The 12,905-nt window shown below is 43.6% G+C and overlaps 2 protein-coding genes across 6 annotated transcripts; both read left to right on the top strand.

Annotated features, from left to right (window-relative positions):
• The first annotated feature begins 3,490 nt into the window (after nt 1-3,490).
• On the top strand, nt 3,491-7,612 carry acta1b (actin alpha 1, skeletal muscle b). Its single transcript, XM_069693714.1, has 7 exons — nt 3,491-3,599; nt 4,444-4,580; nt 5,147-5,471; nt 5,827-5,988; nt 6,482-6,673; nt 6,781-6,962; nt 7,124-7,612. The coding sequence occupies exons 2-7, from the start codon at nt 4,452-4,454 to the stop codon at nt 7,265-7,267; spliced, it is 1,134 nt and encodes a 377-aa protein (XP_069549815.1). The 5' UTR covers nt 3,491-3,599; nt 4,444-4,451; the 3' UTR covers nt 7,268-7,612.
• A 953-nt stretch (nt 7,613-8,565) lies between these two features.
• ccsapb (centriole, cilia and spindle-associated protein b) lies at nt 8,566-11,867 on the top strand. 5 transcript variants are annotated; one of them, XM_069693719.1, is made up of 5 exons: nt 8,566-8,690; nt 9,655-10,033; nt 10,133-10,243; nt 10,454-10,674; nt 10,755-11,867. In XM_069693719.1, the coding sequence occupies exons 2-5, from the start codon at nt 9,661-9,663 to the stop codon at nt 10,935-10,937; spliced, it is 888 nt and encodes a 295-aa protein (XP_069549820.1). In that variant the 5' UTR covers nt 8,566-8,690; nt 9,655-9,660; the 3' UTR covers nt 10,938-11,867. The 5 variants fall into 5 exon arrangements, with proteins under 5 accessions (XP_069549820.1, XP_069549818.1, XP_069549816.1 ...); XM_069693717.1 differs by having other exon boundaries at nt 8,584-8,690; nt 9,636-10,033; XM_069693715.1 differs by lacking the exon at nt 8,566-8,690 and adding an exon at nt 8,704-9,551 and having other exon boundaries at nt 9,636-10,033.
• Nucleotides 11,868-12,905: the final 1,038 nt, after the last annotated feature.

Genomic DNA, 12,905 nt, shown 5'->3' with positions numbered 1-12,905 from the left:
CTCTTGATTTTTCAGTTTAAGTGGCATTCTTCTTCAAACTGAGCAGTGTGTTCACCCTTTCAGCAGAGCAGTTGTGCTCATGCAGCAGACCAGGTGCTGCTCAGCCCTGCACAAGTTTCCAATTCCAGCTCCATGTGCTGCAGCTCCTCTCACCTTTCTCTGGAGCTACACCGGGCTATTTGAGGAACTTCGAGGAAAAGAGGTTCTGACCCTTCTTGGCCTTACACATCAATATCCCAAGTCTTTATTTATCACTTGAAATTATTAGATGGAGCCATATTATACAAGAGGGACAATAAAACCAGAATGTGCAACCTGGCCAAAAAAGCACAAATACATTCATGCTGCATTTTAGCCATGCAGATTAAAGAGTGTTTTGAGGAATCTGAACCTTCAGTACCATACAGCAGAGCAAGACTCATGTGAAGTCAGTTTGGACTCTTAAGTATGAGATATCCCACCCCTTAAAACTGAATCTGATCAGGGGCCATGCATACAGTTCTGCCTCTCTACACTGTTCATTTCTTATGCTTCCTGCCAGTTACCAACCAGAAACACTGTCCACATAGTGACACTTCACTATGTCTTCATTAAGTTACATTACCCCCATTCAGAGCATCAGAGAGTGACTTGGCAAAGAGCTGATTATTTTTTTTTTACTTTATTTTTTTAATCACGACATCGATAACAAAATGAGGGCGAACAGGCATTCATTAAACAGATAATATTTAATTCATTTAGTTTTACCTGTCCATTTACAATATCCACAGTATCCTCAGTCATTCTTCACTGCAACAAAATAGATAGCAGACTAATTAAAATCTCCAACAAGCTGCTGTCCTGTCTGCTCTGTCTTTAAAATAAAAAGTACACTGTGCATGTAGAGTGCGCTGCCACACTTTAAAAGGTAGGACACTCATGTACAGCGAGAGTATTGGTGCCAGCTACTGAATGCCAGAGCTTGTGCTATTCTTACACGGTCTCTGTCACTCTCTCCCTCTGTGCTCTCATGAGAATAGCTGGCTGCAGAAAATCTCACTAGATTGGTGGTGAAGTGGACAGCCGTCATGACTGAACAAAAAACAAAAAGAATTCTCCCCTTTTAAAAGTCACTGGCTAAAATGATCACATAATGATCCCTGTGATGTCCCTTTGTTATCTTCACTACATCTACAGTTCAAAACACTGAAACAAAAACACTCCTTCGCCAAAGTGTCTCTTCAGCTCCCTGGGTTACACATCTTCTGACAAACTAATGTTTTCTGCCACCTGCCACACACGCCCTTTCACCTCCCTCTGTCTCCTCCCCCTTACCCTGGGCAGACGCTCTCGACTCTCCTCCCCACTCAGCCCCTCTGAACTCCCCCCTTCACTTCCTCCCCTCTCTCACTCCCCAACAACTGCCAGCCCCTTTACATTTTAGGCCTTTCACAGGCCCTCGGATCCAAAATGGCTCACAACAAGTGCATAAAAGTAGCTCAACCTTGCTCTGCAGCCTCTCCACTCCCCCGCCCCCCGCCCCCTCACACACACAAACACATTCCCTAATCCATACTCTCACTGCTTTTCTGCAACCGTGGAGGCCCTACCCATTTGCTCTCATCCACCAAGACTCAGACAATTTTTCTGCTTCCCTCTTTTTGTCCTATTTTTCTATTCATGAGCCCTGGTGCTAAAAAAAAAAAAAAAATTTCAAGTTCAGGAAGAATACTGAAAACCTGCAAGTTTAATTGACATGATCAAACACCACATGATTAAAGAATGTGCAAGAACAATCCTCTCTTCCAATGTGTCAACACAAGCAAGTGTCGTATCCAACCATGTGCAATCCACTCTGAAGCTTTCTTTTGTTGCTGTAATGAAAATCCACGTTTTAAAAACGTATATGTTAATCATTCTCTGCTTCCACATGAATCCAACTTTATAGATTTACAGTATGGTACAGTCAGTGTTGTTACCAGCGAGTATAATCAGGGGTGTTTCATAAATATAGTGATTGCTGTTAGTGGTACATTGTTAAACTGTTTGGGTTCAGTTGTAGGATACACAAACAGTGTAAGAACTACCTTCATTCACCTCTGAGCGAAAGGTTTCATGATTTGTTGTGTTTTGTACTTGACATTCTTGTAACACGTGTTGTTTGCAGAACGGACTCTCCAGTTGTCTCCAGGTGTCATTACAGTTGCCACTTCTCATGGTGGTTTGTAACTCTCCTCTGTGTTAAATTATTTAATCTGTCTTTCCCTCTGTTCCTCTATCAACCCCTTGCCTCTGTCGAGTTTATTATAACCACTTTGGCACCTCCTCTTACACTGGTCTTCGTCTCACATGCTGCAACACACACTAACATACATGTGCAGGCATGTGCACACACTCTCCATTTGTCACACACACACGTGCTCCCCTCCTCCATTGGAGTTATAATTAATCCAACTGCTCCAGTGACGGAGCAGAGTAGCTCCTGCAGATAAGGTTTCAGCTGTTGACTGTTCAAACAGATAGATCTGTGTGAATATTGAGCCATGTGGTCTGCAGAATAGAAGATTTTGAATTTACTTAATTAATTTGATAACATAAAGATAAAACTTGACTAATTCCAAAGGAATTTCTTGAATTAATTGCTTATGTGCATTATTAAAACTGGTGGTTATGCAAGCATGGCATAATTAAGAAAAGGGATTCCAGTTTGCAATCTTTTCAAGCTGAAAAATAAGATCCTCTGTGCACACTCATCAATAATCAAAGTGATTTTTACCATCACATGTTGTACTTTCATGTAAGGCCGAAGAACAGGATGTATAGATGCATAAAGTCCTCAAGTTTTCTACTGTGACTGCATATTGAGCTATCAGACTACAACATTTAATGCAATCAATCAAAATAGTACTTCAATTTTTATTATTGACATTTTATGACTTGAATAATGAAGCATATATTAAACTGTTTACACACAGAATGTCAATGTTCAGCTTTTATCAGTTGATTTGAAGTCCTCTTGTATTCACCACCATAATGAGAATTGAAATCTTAATTGCCACTTTGCAGCAGCCTTCCTGGTTGACCTGCATTCAGTTTGGACCCTGGCTCTCACTGGGGCCTAAATCTGTTCAGATGAGGGAAGCATTTTCCCATTTTAAGGCTGGATGAGGCCTACTAGCAGCAAATCTATAACCCTGCTTGGTAGCAACTGGCGTCTCCCCTAGAAACCCCCAGTGGCCCGCGCGCTCCTTATACGGCCCTCGAGGTGGGTCCGCGAGGCTCGATGGGAGGTCAAAGCGACAGTTCCATATATGGCGCGCGCTCTCCTCTCGTCGGGGCCGCGCAGCGTCACTTTTGATCCCCTCCTGAAACCTGCTGTGGATGGGGGGTCCCTCCTTCCCTCTGCGTGGCGCGCCTCCTTGCCGTGCCCCCCACCCACTCCTCTGCCTCGGCCTGTCAGCATCCTAATATGGCAGAGGGCCGGGATGGGGGCCAGTGCTGAGGTTTGTGAATGGTGGAGGTTGGGTATAAAAGGTGGACGATCAGTCCGAAAGACTGCAGCTGGTTCAGCAGTAGCACTGGTTCAGTCGTTCTCCCCGAGCCGCAGACACACTCCTAAGGTAAGACCCTGCTGCGACCTGCCACTCCTGAAGCCACACATCGAGGTTGGGACACCAGACTAGGTCTTTGACAACCACTGGAGCATCTACTGGAGCAAAACTTAGGCAGGAACCGCCGGGGACAGGAGGACCCGGGCAACACAGGCATCTTTACTGAGGGATAGATTAGAGACCCGGAGGAGAGCATCTGAGGCCAGAAAGAAGACAGGCTGACTGGAGTCAAAGAAATACGTCTTGGACAGGGGAAACTTACCTTATCAGAGCTGGAAATCGATAGATAAATTGATAAACTAGATTGATCTGATTCGGCATCTTTACGGATGAACATCCTGAAAACGAGACTAATTAAAAAGCCGGATTAGTTTACCTAAGAAAAGATAATGAGACGAAGATATCATTTGTAGATTTTGTTAAATTTCAGCACGATTTAGATCCTTGATTTGGCTTTAAAAATTGAATAGGTTTACACTGCACAAATTAAAATAATTTAAAGAGCTGATCTTAGACAAGTCTCACTAGTATAGACATCTTAAGGTTTGGTCAGAATGTATTACTTTTAATGCGATTTTGTAGATTTAAAAGGGTTTATATGTCACGCTGAATGGCCTGGTGTCAGTGTGCCATGGATACATTTAGCGCATCCATGGGCCTGATCATTTTCTTGCTCCAGTAAATGTTATCGTTATTTTGAATCGTTTTAATCTAACATTAAGAAAGCGGTTGTGAGCTTATGGAAAGCTCAAGGGTGAACCAAACTTTTTGTGTGGAAGTCATTTCTGTCACATACACTGCGTGAATTTGATTTAGTGAGCTGAAATATTTTTCTTCCAATCCTCTCTTACAGAAGCCATCATGTGTGACGACGATGAGACTACCGCCCTTGTGTGCGACAATGGCTCCGGCCTGGTAAAGGCTGGCTTCGCCGGAGACGATGCCCCCAGGGCTGTGTTCCCCTCCATCGTCGGCCGCCCCCGTCACCAGGTGAACAGCTTAGAAAACTTATAATAGGTTAGGCTTTAATAAAAGACTAATTGGCAGCAGTGACTAGTTCACACTGAGTTTACTTATCACACCCCAGCCAATTTATCCTACAATACAAAGAAATAAAATTCCTAATTTCAAAAATAATAAATTCAATATTCGTACATTATTTTGTCAGAGACATGTTGCTGGAGGGATTAAAATATTTAACTGAGCTTTCATTATTTTAGTGTCAGAATTTCGTTTTTTTTTCGTTTTTTTTTTCGTACAGCTATTAACTAAAATCAGGGTGGAATAATGGATATTGAGCCATGTCATTTTGGCTCACTGTACCTTGAGCAATGCGGCCTCATTGAGCCTAAATTAGTCACAGATGAATTGACAGTCTCACAATTGATCTTTGTCTGTGTGTGACCTATACAGTCTTATTTGGCACATTCACGCAATGGTCACTATGCCTGTGTAAAGACTTTAATCTGTCCAAAAAAAAAAAGGGTTATACTTCTGTATTGATTATTTGATGTCCCCGGCTAACCTTTCCTTTTTCTTCTCTCTTCCCCCTTCAGGGTGTCATGGTCGGTATGGGTCAGAAGGACTCCTACGTCGGCGACGAGGCCCAGAGCAAGAGAGGTATCCTGACTCTGAAGTACCCCATTGAGCACGGCATCATCACCAACTGGGACGACATGGAGAAGATCTGGCATCACACCTTCTACAACGAGCTGAGAGTGGCCCCCGAGGAGCACCCTACCCTGCTCACTGAGGCTCCCCTGAACCCCAAGGCCAACAGAGAGAAGATGACCCAGATCATGTTTGAGACCTTCAACGTCCCTGCCATGTATGTGGCCATCCAGGCTGTGCTGTCCCTGTACGCTTCCGGCCGTACCACCGGTAAGACTGACAACAACAAACAGCTGCTACTCATAACATAGACACAGCTTTATACATAACACATAGACAGGCACCGTTATTATAGAATAGTTTGTCACTGACAAATCCAACTGACTAGAATTACATCACATTTGCAACAAGTACTGACTGAGCCATTAATGGAGCATTTCCCAATTGAAGCCATTTTACGCACAACTTTAATTACGGTCGACCAGTCTTTCTGGGGCTGTTTATGCAAATGCATGGCTCAGATTTTTTTTTTTTTTTCCTTCAAGAGTTCACATTACTTACAGCTTTACGCACGCAGGATTTTTGTTACTCGGCCTTTACTAAACTCCCCCCTTCCGCTCTTCAGGTATTGTGCTGGATGCTGGTGATGGTGTGACCCACAACGTCCCAGTCTATGAGGGTTACGCCCTTCCCCACGCTATCATGCGTCTGGACCTGGCTGGTCGCGATCTGACCGACTACCTGATGAAGATCCTGACTGAGCGTGGCTACTCTTTCGTGACCACCGGTGAGAAGCTCGGCCAACTCTTATAACAAAGGACCTGGAAGAAAGAATCAATCATCCAACTACACTACTTTTTAGAAAGACATGATTTGGCAAAGTAAAATCTAACTTACGGATCAAAATTATTTTCACAACTTTATGTTTTCTTTAATCGGCATTTTGGAACCATTTGTTATGACAGCCTTGCGGAACCAAATCAAATATTTACGCACTATATATTGACAGCCATGCACAAAGATAAAGGCTAAGAACTTTGTGGAAATTATTATCCTAATTGGCACTGCTTTAACTGCCTGTGTGCGCGCCGTGCCTGACAATCCTATTCAAAATTGCGCATGTTATTTAACATTTTTAAGTGACAATGAATGTAGGTATTTCTGTAACACGGAGTAACTTTGTAGTTTAGCGCATTAAATCTGTTTGTTACGCTCACGGTATCTGTGGTCTCCACACTTTTGCACTCTGAAATATAACTCATCAACTTGTCTCCCCACAGCTGAACGTGAGATCGTGCGCGACATCAAGGAGAAGCTGTGCTATGTGGCTCTGGACTTCGAGAATGAGATGGCCACCGCTGCCTCCTCCTCCTCCCTGGAGAAGAGCTACGAGCTTCCCGACGGTCAGGTGATCACCATCGGTAACGAGAGGTTCCGTTGCCCCGAGACCCTCTTCCAGCCTTCCTTCATCGGTACTTCAGACAATCAATTATTTCCCTTCAAATTACCAGCGTAATATGGTCGCCTTGTGCCCTACTGTGTACCCCCCTCTTAACACTTGTCCCTCTCATCTGACCAGGTATGGAGTCTGCTGGCATTCATGAGACTGCCTACAACAGCATCATGAAGTGCGACATTGACATCCGTAAGGATCTGTACGCCAACAATGTGCTCTCCGGCGGTACCACCATGTACCCTGGTATTGCTGACCGTATGCAGAAGGAGATCACTGCTCTGGCCCCCAGCACCATGAAGATCAAGGTACTTCAACCCTAAATCAAAAAGGAAAACTAAAAGCAATTTAGGCCGACTTTAAAGCGAAATATTTTACGCACGTCGAGACAATTACGCACATTATTCCTTCTGAACACTTGTTCAGTTTTAGATGCACTTTACTAATTCACTCTCTCCTCCTCCTCCAGATCATTGCTCCTCCCGAGAGGAAGTACTCCGTCTGGATCGGTGGCTCTATCCTGGCTTCCCTGTCCACCTTCCAGCAGATGTGGATCTCCAAGCAGGAGTACGATGAGGCAGGCCCCAGCATTGTCCACAGGAAGTGCTTCTAAATCCTCCATCTTCTGCTCCAGCTTCTCCATCATTTTTGCCACCACCTATCTGGAGATCAAGCAAGGAGGACGATCAACCTCTGCAGCACAGCAACAGTCGGTTGTCAATGGACTGTCTGTCTGCGCTATTGACAATCATGTGCATTTTTTATTCTTTTAAAATGTGCATATCTTATAACTGTCTGTTGTTTGTGTTGCACGGAGAAAGGCTGTGAAAAACCACCACTGAACCATGCATCCACCAAAAATCTTTAATAAAAAAAAATAACAACAACATGTTGCCCAACACATGTGAATGTAAGTGTATATACATATTGATAATTTATTAAAGTCCATTATTTGGTATTTTTGCCCCTGGCCTTGTTTTTCTGTCAGGAGAAAGACAATAGAAAATTTAAACAAAAGCTTTGGTGAAAATTACAACGGGAATACTCCAATGTGAGTGATTTCTAGCATTTGAAAGGGAAAATATAACATTAATTTGCTCCCATAATCAGGCAAATACAATGGTATCTTAAAATAGCTACGATATTTAAGAATTTCATCACAAACTGGGGGAAAAAATGAATAATTAACAGAATAGCACTGACATAAAAGCCCAAGAGAAACCTATATGGCTGCAATACAAGCGACACATGATAGGCTACAGCTTTCTTAAACGAACTTGTTGCTCAGGGAAAGTTCCTAGATTTCCATCTCAGTATTGGCACAGGTCCCAGCATCATGGCTGGGTGAGGGAGGAAGGATGGTCCCCTCTGTCCCATCAGCTTGACTGCAGCTGGTTGGGGGCTGCTCGGTGAAAGAGGCAGAGAGAGGAGATGCCTTCAAGCTCTGAAAGTCGGAGTTTGACTTGCCAGGAATGCGCAAAGGCAGCAGCAGCAGCAGCTCCGCTTTAGACCGACACCTGATACCCGGCTCTGAATCCTGTTGAGCTGCCTGTCCTGCACGACCCTACACGCGTCCCCGGCCGCCAGTCCATCTTTAGACAAAACCAGACCCCGTGTACAGTGGGGCATCTCCGCAGCCCCTACCTTATATGCATAGAGGCTCACCAGGTTGTCTGGGTGTGGGTTAAGGTCGAGGCTAAAAGCACAAAAGGAATTGGGCGCGTCTGGGGTGCGCACACTGACCTTTGAGCCAATGATAGACACACGAGCATTTTCACGATGCTCTCTACGGTAGAACAAAGTGTCCTTCCATCCTCTGTTACCACTTGATTGAAATCATTAGCAGCCAAATGGTTGACAATCACTGACCGCATTCCTGACATCCACGGGGGCCCACCTGTTGCGGGTGTGTTTGGCTTTTTAAAAACGTCTTCAAGTGGGCGGAGCTGTGCTCAGAGACGCAGCCTGTGCGATTACAGCAGCAGCGTCGTGAACGCCATCTGTTCTCCTCTGCTTCCGTGAAATCCGAGCCCGGTGTAAGTATATTTACTGTGCACAAAATTAGACTCTTGCTGCTCTGAAGCGCTCCTGTTAGGCCGTGCACTGTTGTTGACGAGGCTCGGTATGGATTGTGAGTGAGATTTAGCGTTTACTGAGCTACATCTGCGGGCGCTGACAGGCGATTATCGGTGCCATGTATTACCTTATAATTAACAAAAATCTATACATAACTCGGACACATTTTCCACGCGGGTGTAGTATCTATACGCACTTCTATTGCTCCAGGGAGCAACCATCAATTAACTAAACCAACATCCTGACACTCTGTTACACCGTAATGGCGCATGAGATACAATCTATTTTCTTGTATGCATATTTTAAAGCGCTGGGATACAGAACCGTCGTATTTCAGGAATGAAATTGGTTCTTTGCACCCAAGGAGGATATCAAAACTGTAGTGTTTTCATACATTGATGGCGGCTACCCTTTTAATTTGTAGTATTCAACAGTGGTTTAGACCGCCGGAGCCAATCAGAGGAGGGGCTGGCACTTACGTCATCACGTTAAGGAAATTTCTGCTGCTGACGTTGTAACGGTTGATACGCGTTTCACCTGGGGGACACTTGTTGACAATAAAACGTCTACAGCGTTATCAGAGCAGACGTTTCCGGTTGCAATTTCATCAAAACTAGATTTTTGTCCTGTTCCCTGCCCACGGAGAGGCCAGCTAACCCCGGATGGGATGTAGGCGGGTTCTTCAGCCGGGTGAAGCCTCCAGCTGCTCTGCCATTGGTTGTAACTGCTTCCACTTGGTGGTTTAAATGTCCGGCAGAGATGCAAAACAAGGCGAGTAAGAGGAGACGCAGGAGGACCGTTTTTCTGGCTTATTACACAATGTTTGTAAACTCGTAGACAGTGCATATCCACATCATTATAACTCTCTCATACGTGCTCTTCTAAGGTTTGTTTCTGGATTGTAGTTCGAAGTGTTTTCTGCAGGACAAGATGGTGATGAAGAGGATCCGCTCGGAGTACATGAAGAAATTCAAAGACCCCAAATGGGAGACATACACTAAATGTTACGAGGAGATGGTGAAGTACCGTCTGACCCGCCGGCTTCTGGAGCAAACACACAACCCCTGGTTCTGGAACGGCACAGAAAGTGATTCAGAATCCGGAGGAAGGAGCCCCCTGCCTCCCGGCCAGAACCAGGTCCGGGCTGAGACCAGCAGGCCGGAGGCTGAGCTGGAGGAGTGTGATGGGGCGAGGACGGAGCAGCAGACCAGAGCCACAGGACCGGTACCTAGGCTTCCTGTTCCTGACGAGGAGGAGGAGGAGGAGGAGGAGGATGTGCCTGCTCTACAGTCTGCAGTCCATGGTAAATATAAGCTGTATATATATATATATATAAAAGATTGTACAACATGTTTGGATACATGTTTCTGTGCTGTACCGTATGATATTACTCTCCCCTCAGGCTCACAGTGTGATGGAGCTGGGGGGACAAGAGTACCGCAGGAGGAGAGAGAGGAGCATAGAGCCAGCAGCAGAGGCAGTAAACAGTTAATCTTTCCACACAGAGTCAAAGGTGATTCAGAGTAGAAAATACTGGTACACAGTTACAACATTGAGCCTCACGTATGTGTCAGCCCTGACATTATAATGAAAGGAGAATACGATTTCTTAGTTGCTCCCATTCAACTTCCATGCTTTCTGCTTTCACCACAGTGAAGACTTTTGACTTTTTGCTCCAGATTTGCTGGCAGTACTTTAACCTCTTTGTCTTTTCTGTTTATAGAGAAAGACATCAGAGGACCCCAACCACTGCAGACTAAACCCTCCAAATCCTCAAAGCAAACTTGGCGCTCTCAGCGGGTCAAGCCTGCACCATCACGGCCGCCCGGGGAGGACAGCAAGGACAGCAAACATCCTTTTGCCCTTTATGGCTCGGGGGAGAAGGACGCAGACATCGCAAGCAGGAAGACACACAATGTTGGCCCTGCAGCTTCGACCAAAGAGGTAATCTTTCTGTCTGCTGTAGATCTGTAGATGCGGGACTACTATCAGGACCTACTAGTTAACGTTTATTTTCCCGGTAGATCCACGAGTCGGCTTTACGAGCTAAGACCAGGCGGGAGGTGGAGCGTCAGATCCAGACCCAGCAAACTGAGCGCCGGAGAGCCAAGTCTGCTGACCTGGACAAGACCCAAAGGCTGGTTCAACCTGAGTTTAACCCATGGCTCACTGAGTACATGCGCTCCTTCTCTGCTCGCTCTCGATAGGACACGCACGGCAAAACGGTTAGATCGGGATTTTAGACTATAATACAAAAATAAAGCCATTATTGTCTCTCACCTCTGAGGTTTAAACACCTACGGATGTACAAAAGCTCCTAAATGTATATCAATCTCACATTCAGGATGCAAACTGACAAAACCCAGATGCTATCCACATTTTTTATATAAATCGATTTTAAAATATACAGTCCAATAGAAAAACATTTTACAGGGCAGAAGATACTCTTGAAAGAAATGTAATAGTAACTGTACACCAAATGGATACATCTATTATATACAGATATTTAGATGAGTCCAAAGTCCATTTTACAGCCATACTTAGATGCAGTCCCTTTAAACACATGCTATGTAAGATTAGAATAATCTTATGATAAGAATATTGTGCTAAGCACACGATGGCCCAGTCAGCTGAAAGTTCTTCTCCAATTTATGCGGCTTTTTAATGCGTGTAGGTATTTTCTTATTTGTGCTGTGTACAAAGTATTGAGCAACTTACAGATACAAGTCTGATCGTTTTACTGCTGTGAGCTGATTCTTGTTTGTGTAACGCTTAGATAGATAGATTTATCCTCATGGACATGATTTAGATAGATTGTGAATCACATCTCGCTGAAAGTTAAAATCACACCAGTAACATTTTTACTTTGACGTGTTGAAATGGTGGTTTGGACATTTATAAAATGGTATCGTAAAGCGATAAAATGGTTTTGCACTCAGCCGACCCGGTGCTAGGTGTGAAGGTGAATGAGTGTGACGTGTGTTTCTGTGGTACTGTGGATACTACAGGGTTTCTTTTAATCGATCAGTGATGGTCAGGGATTTTCCACCAGAAAAAATATCATGTTAAATATGACGTACAGAGAATTTAGATTCTTTTCAAAGCATAACAATTGAATATTTATTGACGAGGCCAGACTTCTTTATTATCATTATTGTTACTGAATATGCTTTACAGCCAAAACATGAACAACAGTGGATGTTAAGTTGATGTTTGAATTACCTCTATTCAGAAAAACTATTACTAATTAACTGTTTAGTTATGACTAAATCAAAAAGCACTTTGATAATTCATCACCTCTTTAAAAAAATATTTGTGCAGAATATCTGACTGACTAACTTTAGGTTTCCATGTAATTCATTCATCTTGCGTATCTTTTTGTATGTTTTTTGAATATACTGAACATCAGAAAATTGTTTTTGTACTCGCATAAAAAGAACAACATGATTTGATAATAGATAAATATAACATCTGGGTTCTTCATGACTGGTGAAACCATGAGAAATCAGCTCTGTGCCATAAAGACTCTGCGATTATTGTTATTGCTGTGAATGTTATGCAGAAAAAGAAGAGAGTTAGAGGCCCGTGCTTTACATTCAGACTTCTACATTTAAAAAAATCTGTTGTTGTCACGACGTTGAGTTCAGTATTACATTACTTAATTTGCTTTTGTAATGATTTGGTTTTTATGTGGTTTTAAGTTATTTTGAAATATAGTTTTGTGCAATATTATGATACTTTAAAAATGTATTTGAGCCAGTGTGTTTTAGATGTGGGGAGCTTGGACAATCTTAGAGAACAGGAGTGAAACAGGGGACTTAATTTCTTATTTACTTCTTTATTAGTTATATATGAATTATGTATAGGGAGGCTGTAGCTCAGTCGGTAGAGTGGGTTGCACACTAATCACTAGGTTGGTGGTTCAATCACACCTCCTCCTGTCCACATGTCTATGTGTCCTTGAGCAAGACACTGAGCCCTAACATTGCTCCTGATGGTGTTTTAAGTCGCTTTGGATAAAAGCGTCAGCTTAATGTAATGAGACCAAACTTATTAGTGGAGCTCCTGTTTATACTTTAAACATTTTACATGAGGTGAGGAGACAAGGAGAGTGTGGGTGTATCTGGTCATGTGCGGCAGTGGTCCAACAAGCCTAAATAGTCCTTCTGATCGGT

Source organism: Brachyistius frenatus, unplaced genomic scaffold (assembly GCF_029030835.1).
Source record: "Brachyistius frenatus isolate BFR_SWC_R1_liver_20210118 unplaced genomic scaffold, ASM2903083v1 Contig_15, whole genome shotgun sequence".
Classification (NCBI taxonomy): domain Eukaryota; kingdom Metazoa; phylum Chordata; class Actinopteri; family Embiotocidae; genus Brachyistius; species Brachyistius frenatus.
The sequence above is the reverse complement of the archived record's forward strand: the minus strand, read 5'-3'. Positions and strand labels throughout refer to the sequence as shown.

What these genes read in the sequence shown, in the direction of transcription:
- acta1b (XM_069693714.1), top strand. Translation starts at nt 4,452, where the DNA reads ATGTGTGACGACGATGAGACTACCGCCCTTGTGTGCGACAATGGCTCC. An exon ending in TCGGCCGCCCCCGTCACCAG is followed by an intron (nt 4,581 to 5,146) that starts GTGAACAGCTTA and finishes TTCCCCCTTCAG; the next exon opens with GGTGTCATGGTCGGTATGGG. An exon ending in CCAGCACCATGAAGATCAAG is followed by an intron (nt 6,963 to 7,123) that starts GTACTTCAACCC and finishes CTCCTCCTCCAG; the next exon opens with ATCATTGCTCCTCCCGAGAG.
- ccsapb (XM_069693715.1), top strand. Translation starts at nt 9,490, where the DNA reads ATGCAAAACAAGGCGAGTAAGAGGAGACGCAGGAGGACCGTTTTTCTG. An exon ending in TTTCTGGCTTATTACACAAT is followed by an intron (nt 9,552 to 9,635) that starts GTTTGTAAACTC and finishes TCTGGATTGTAG; the next exon opens with TTCGAAGTGTTTTCTGCAGG. An exon ending in TCTACAGTCTGCAGTCCATG is followed by an intron (nt 10,034 to 10,132) that starts GTAAATATAAGC and finishes CTCTCCCCTCAG; the next exon opens with GCTCACAGTGTGATGGAGCT.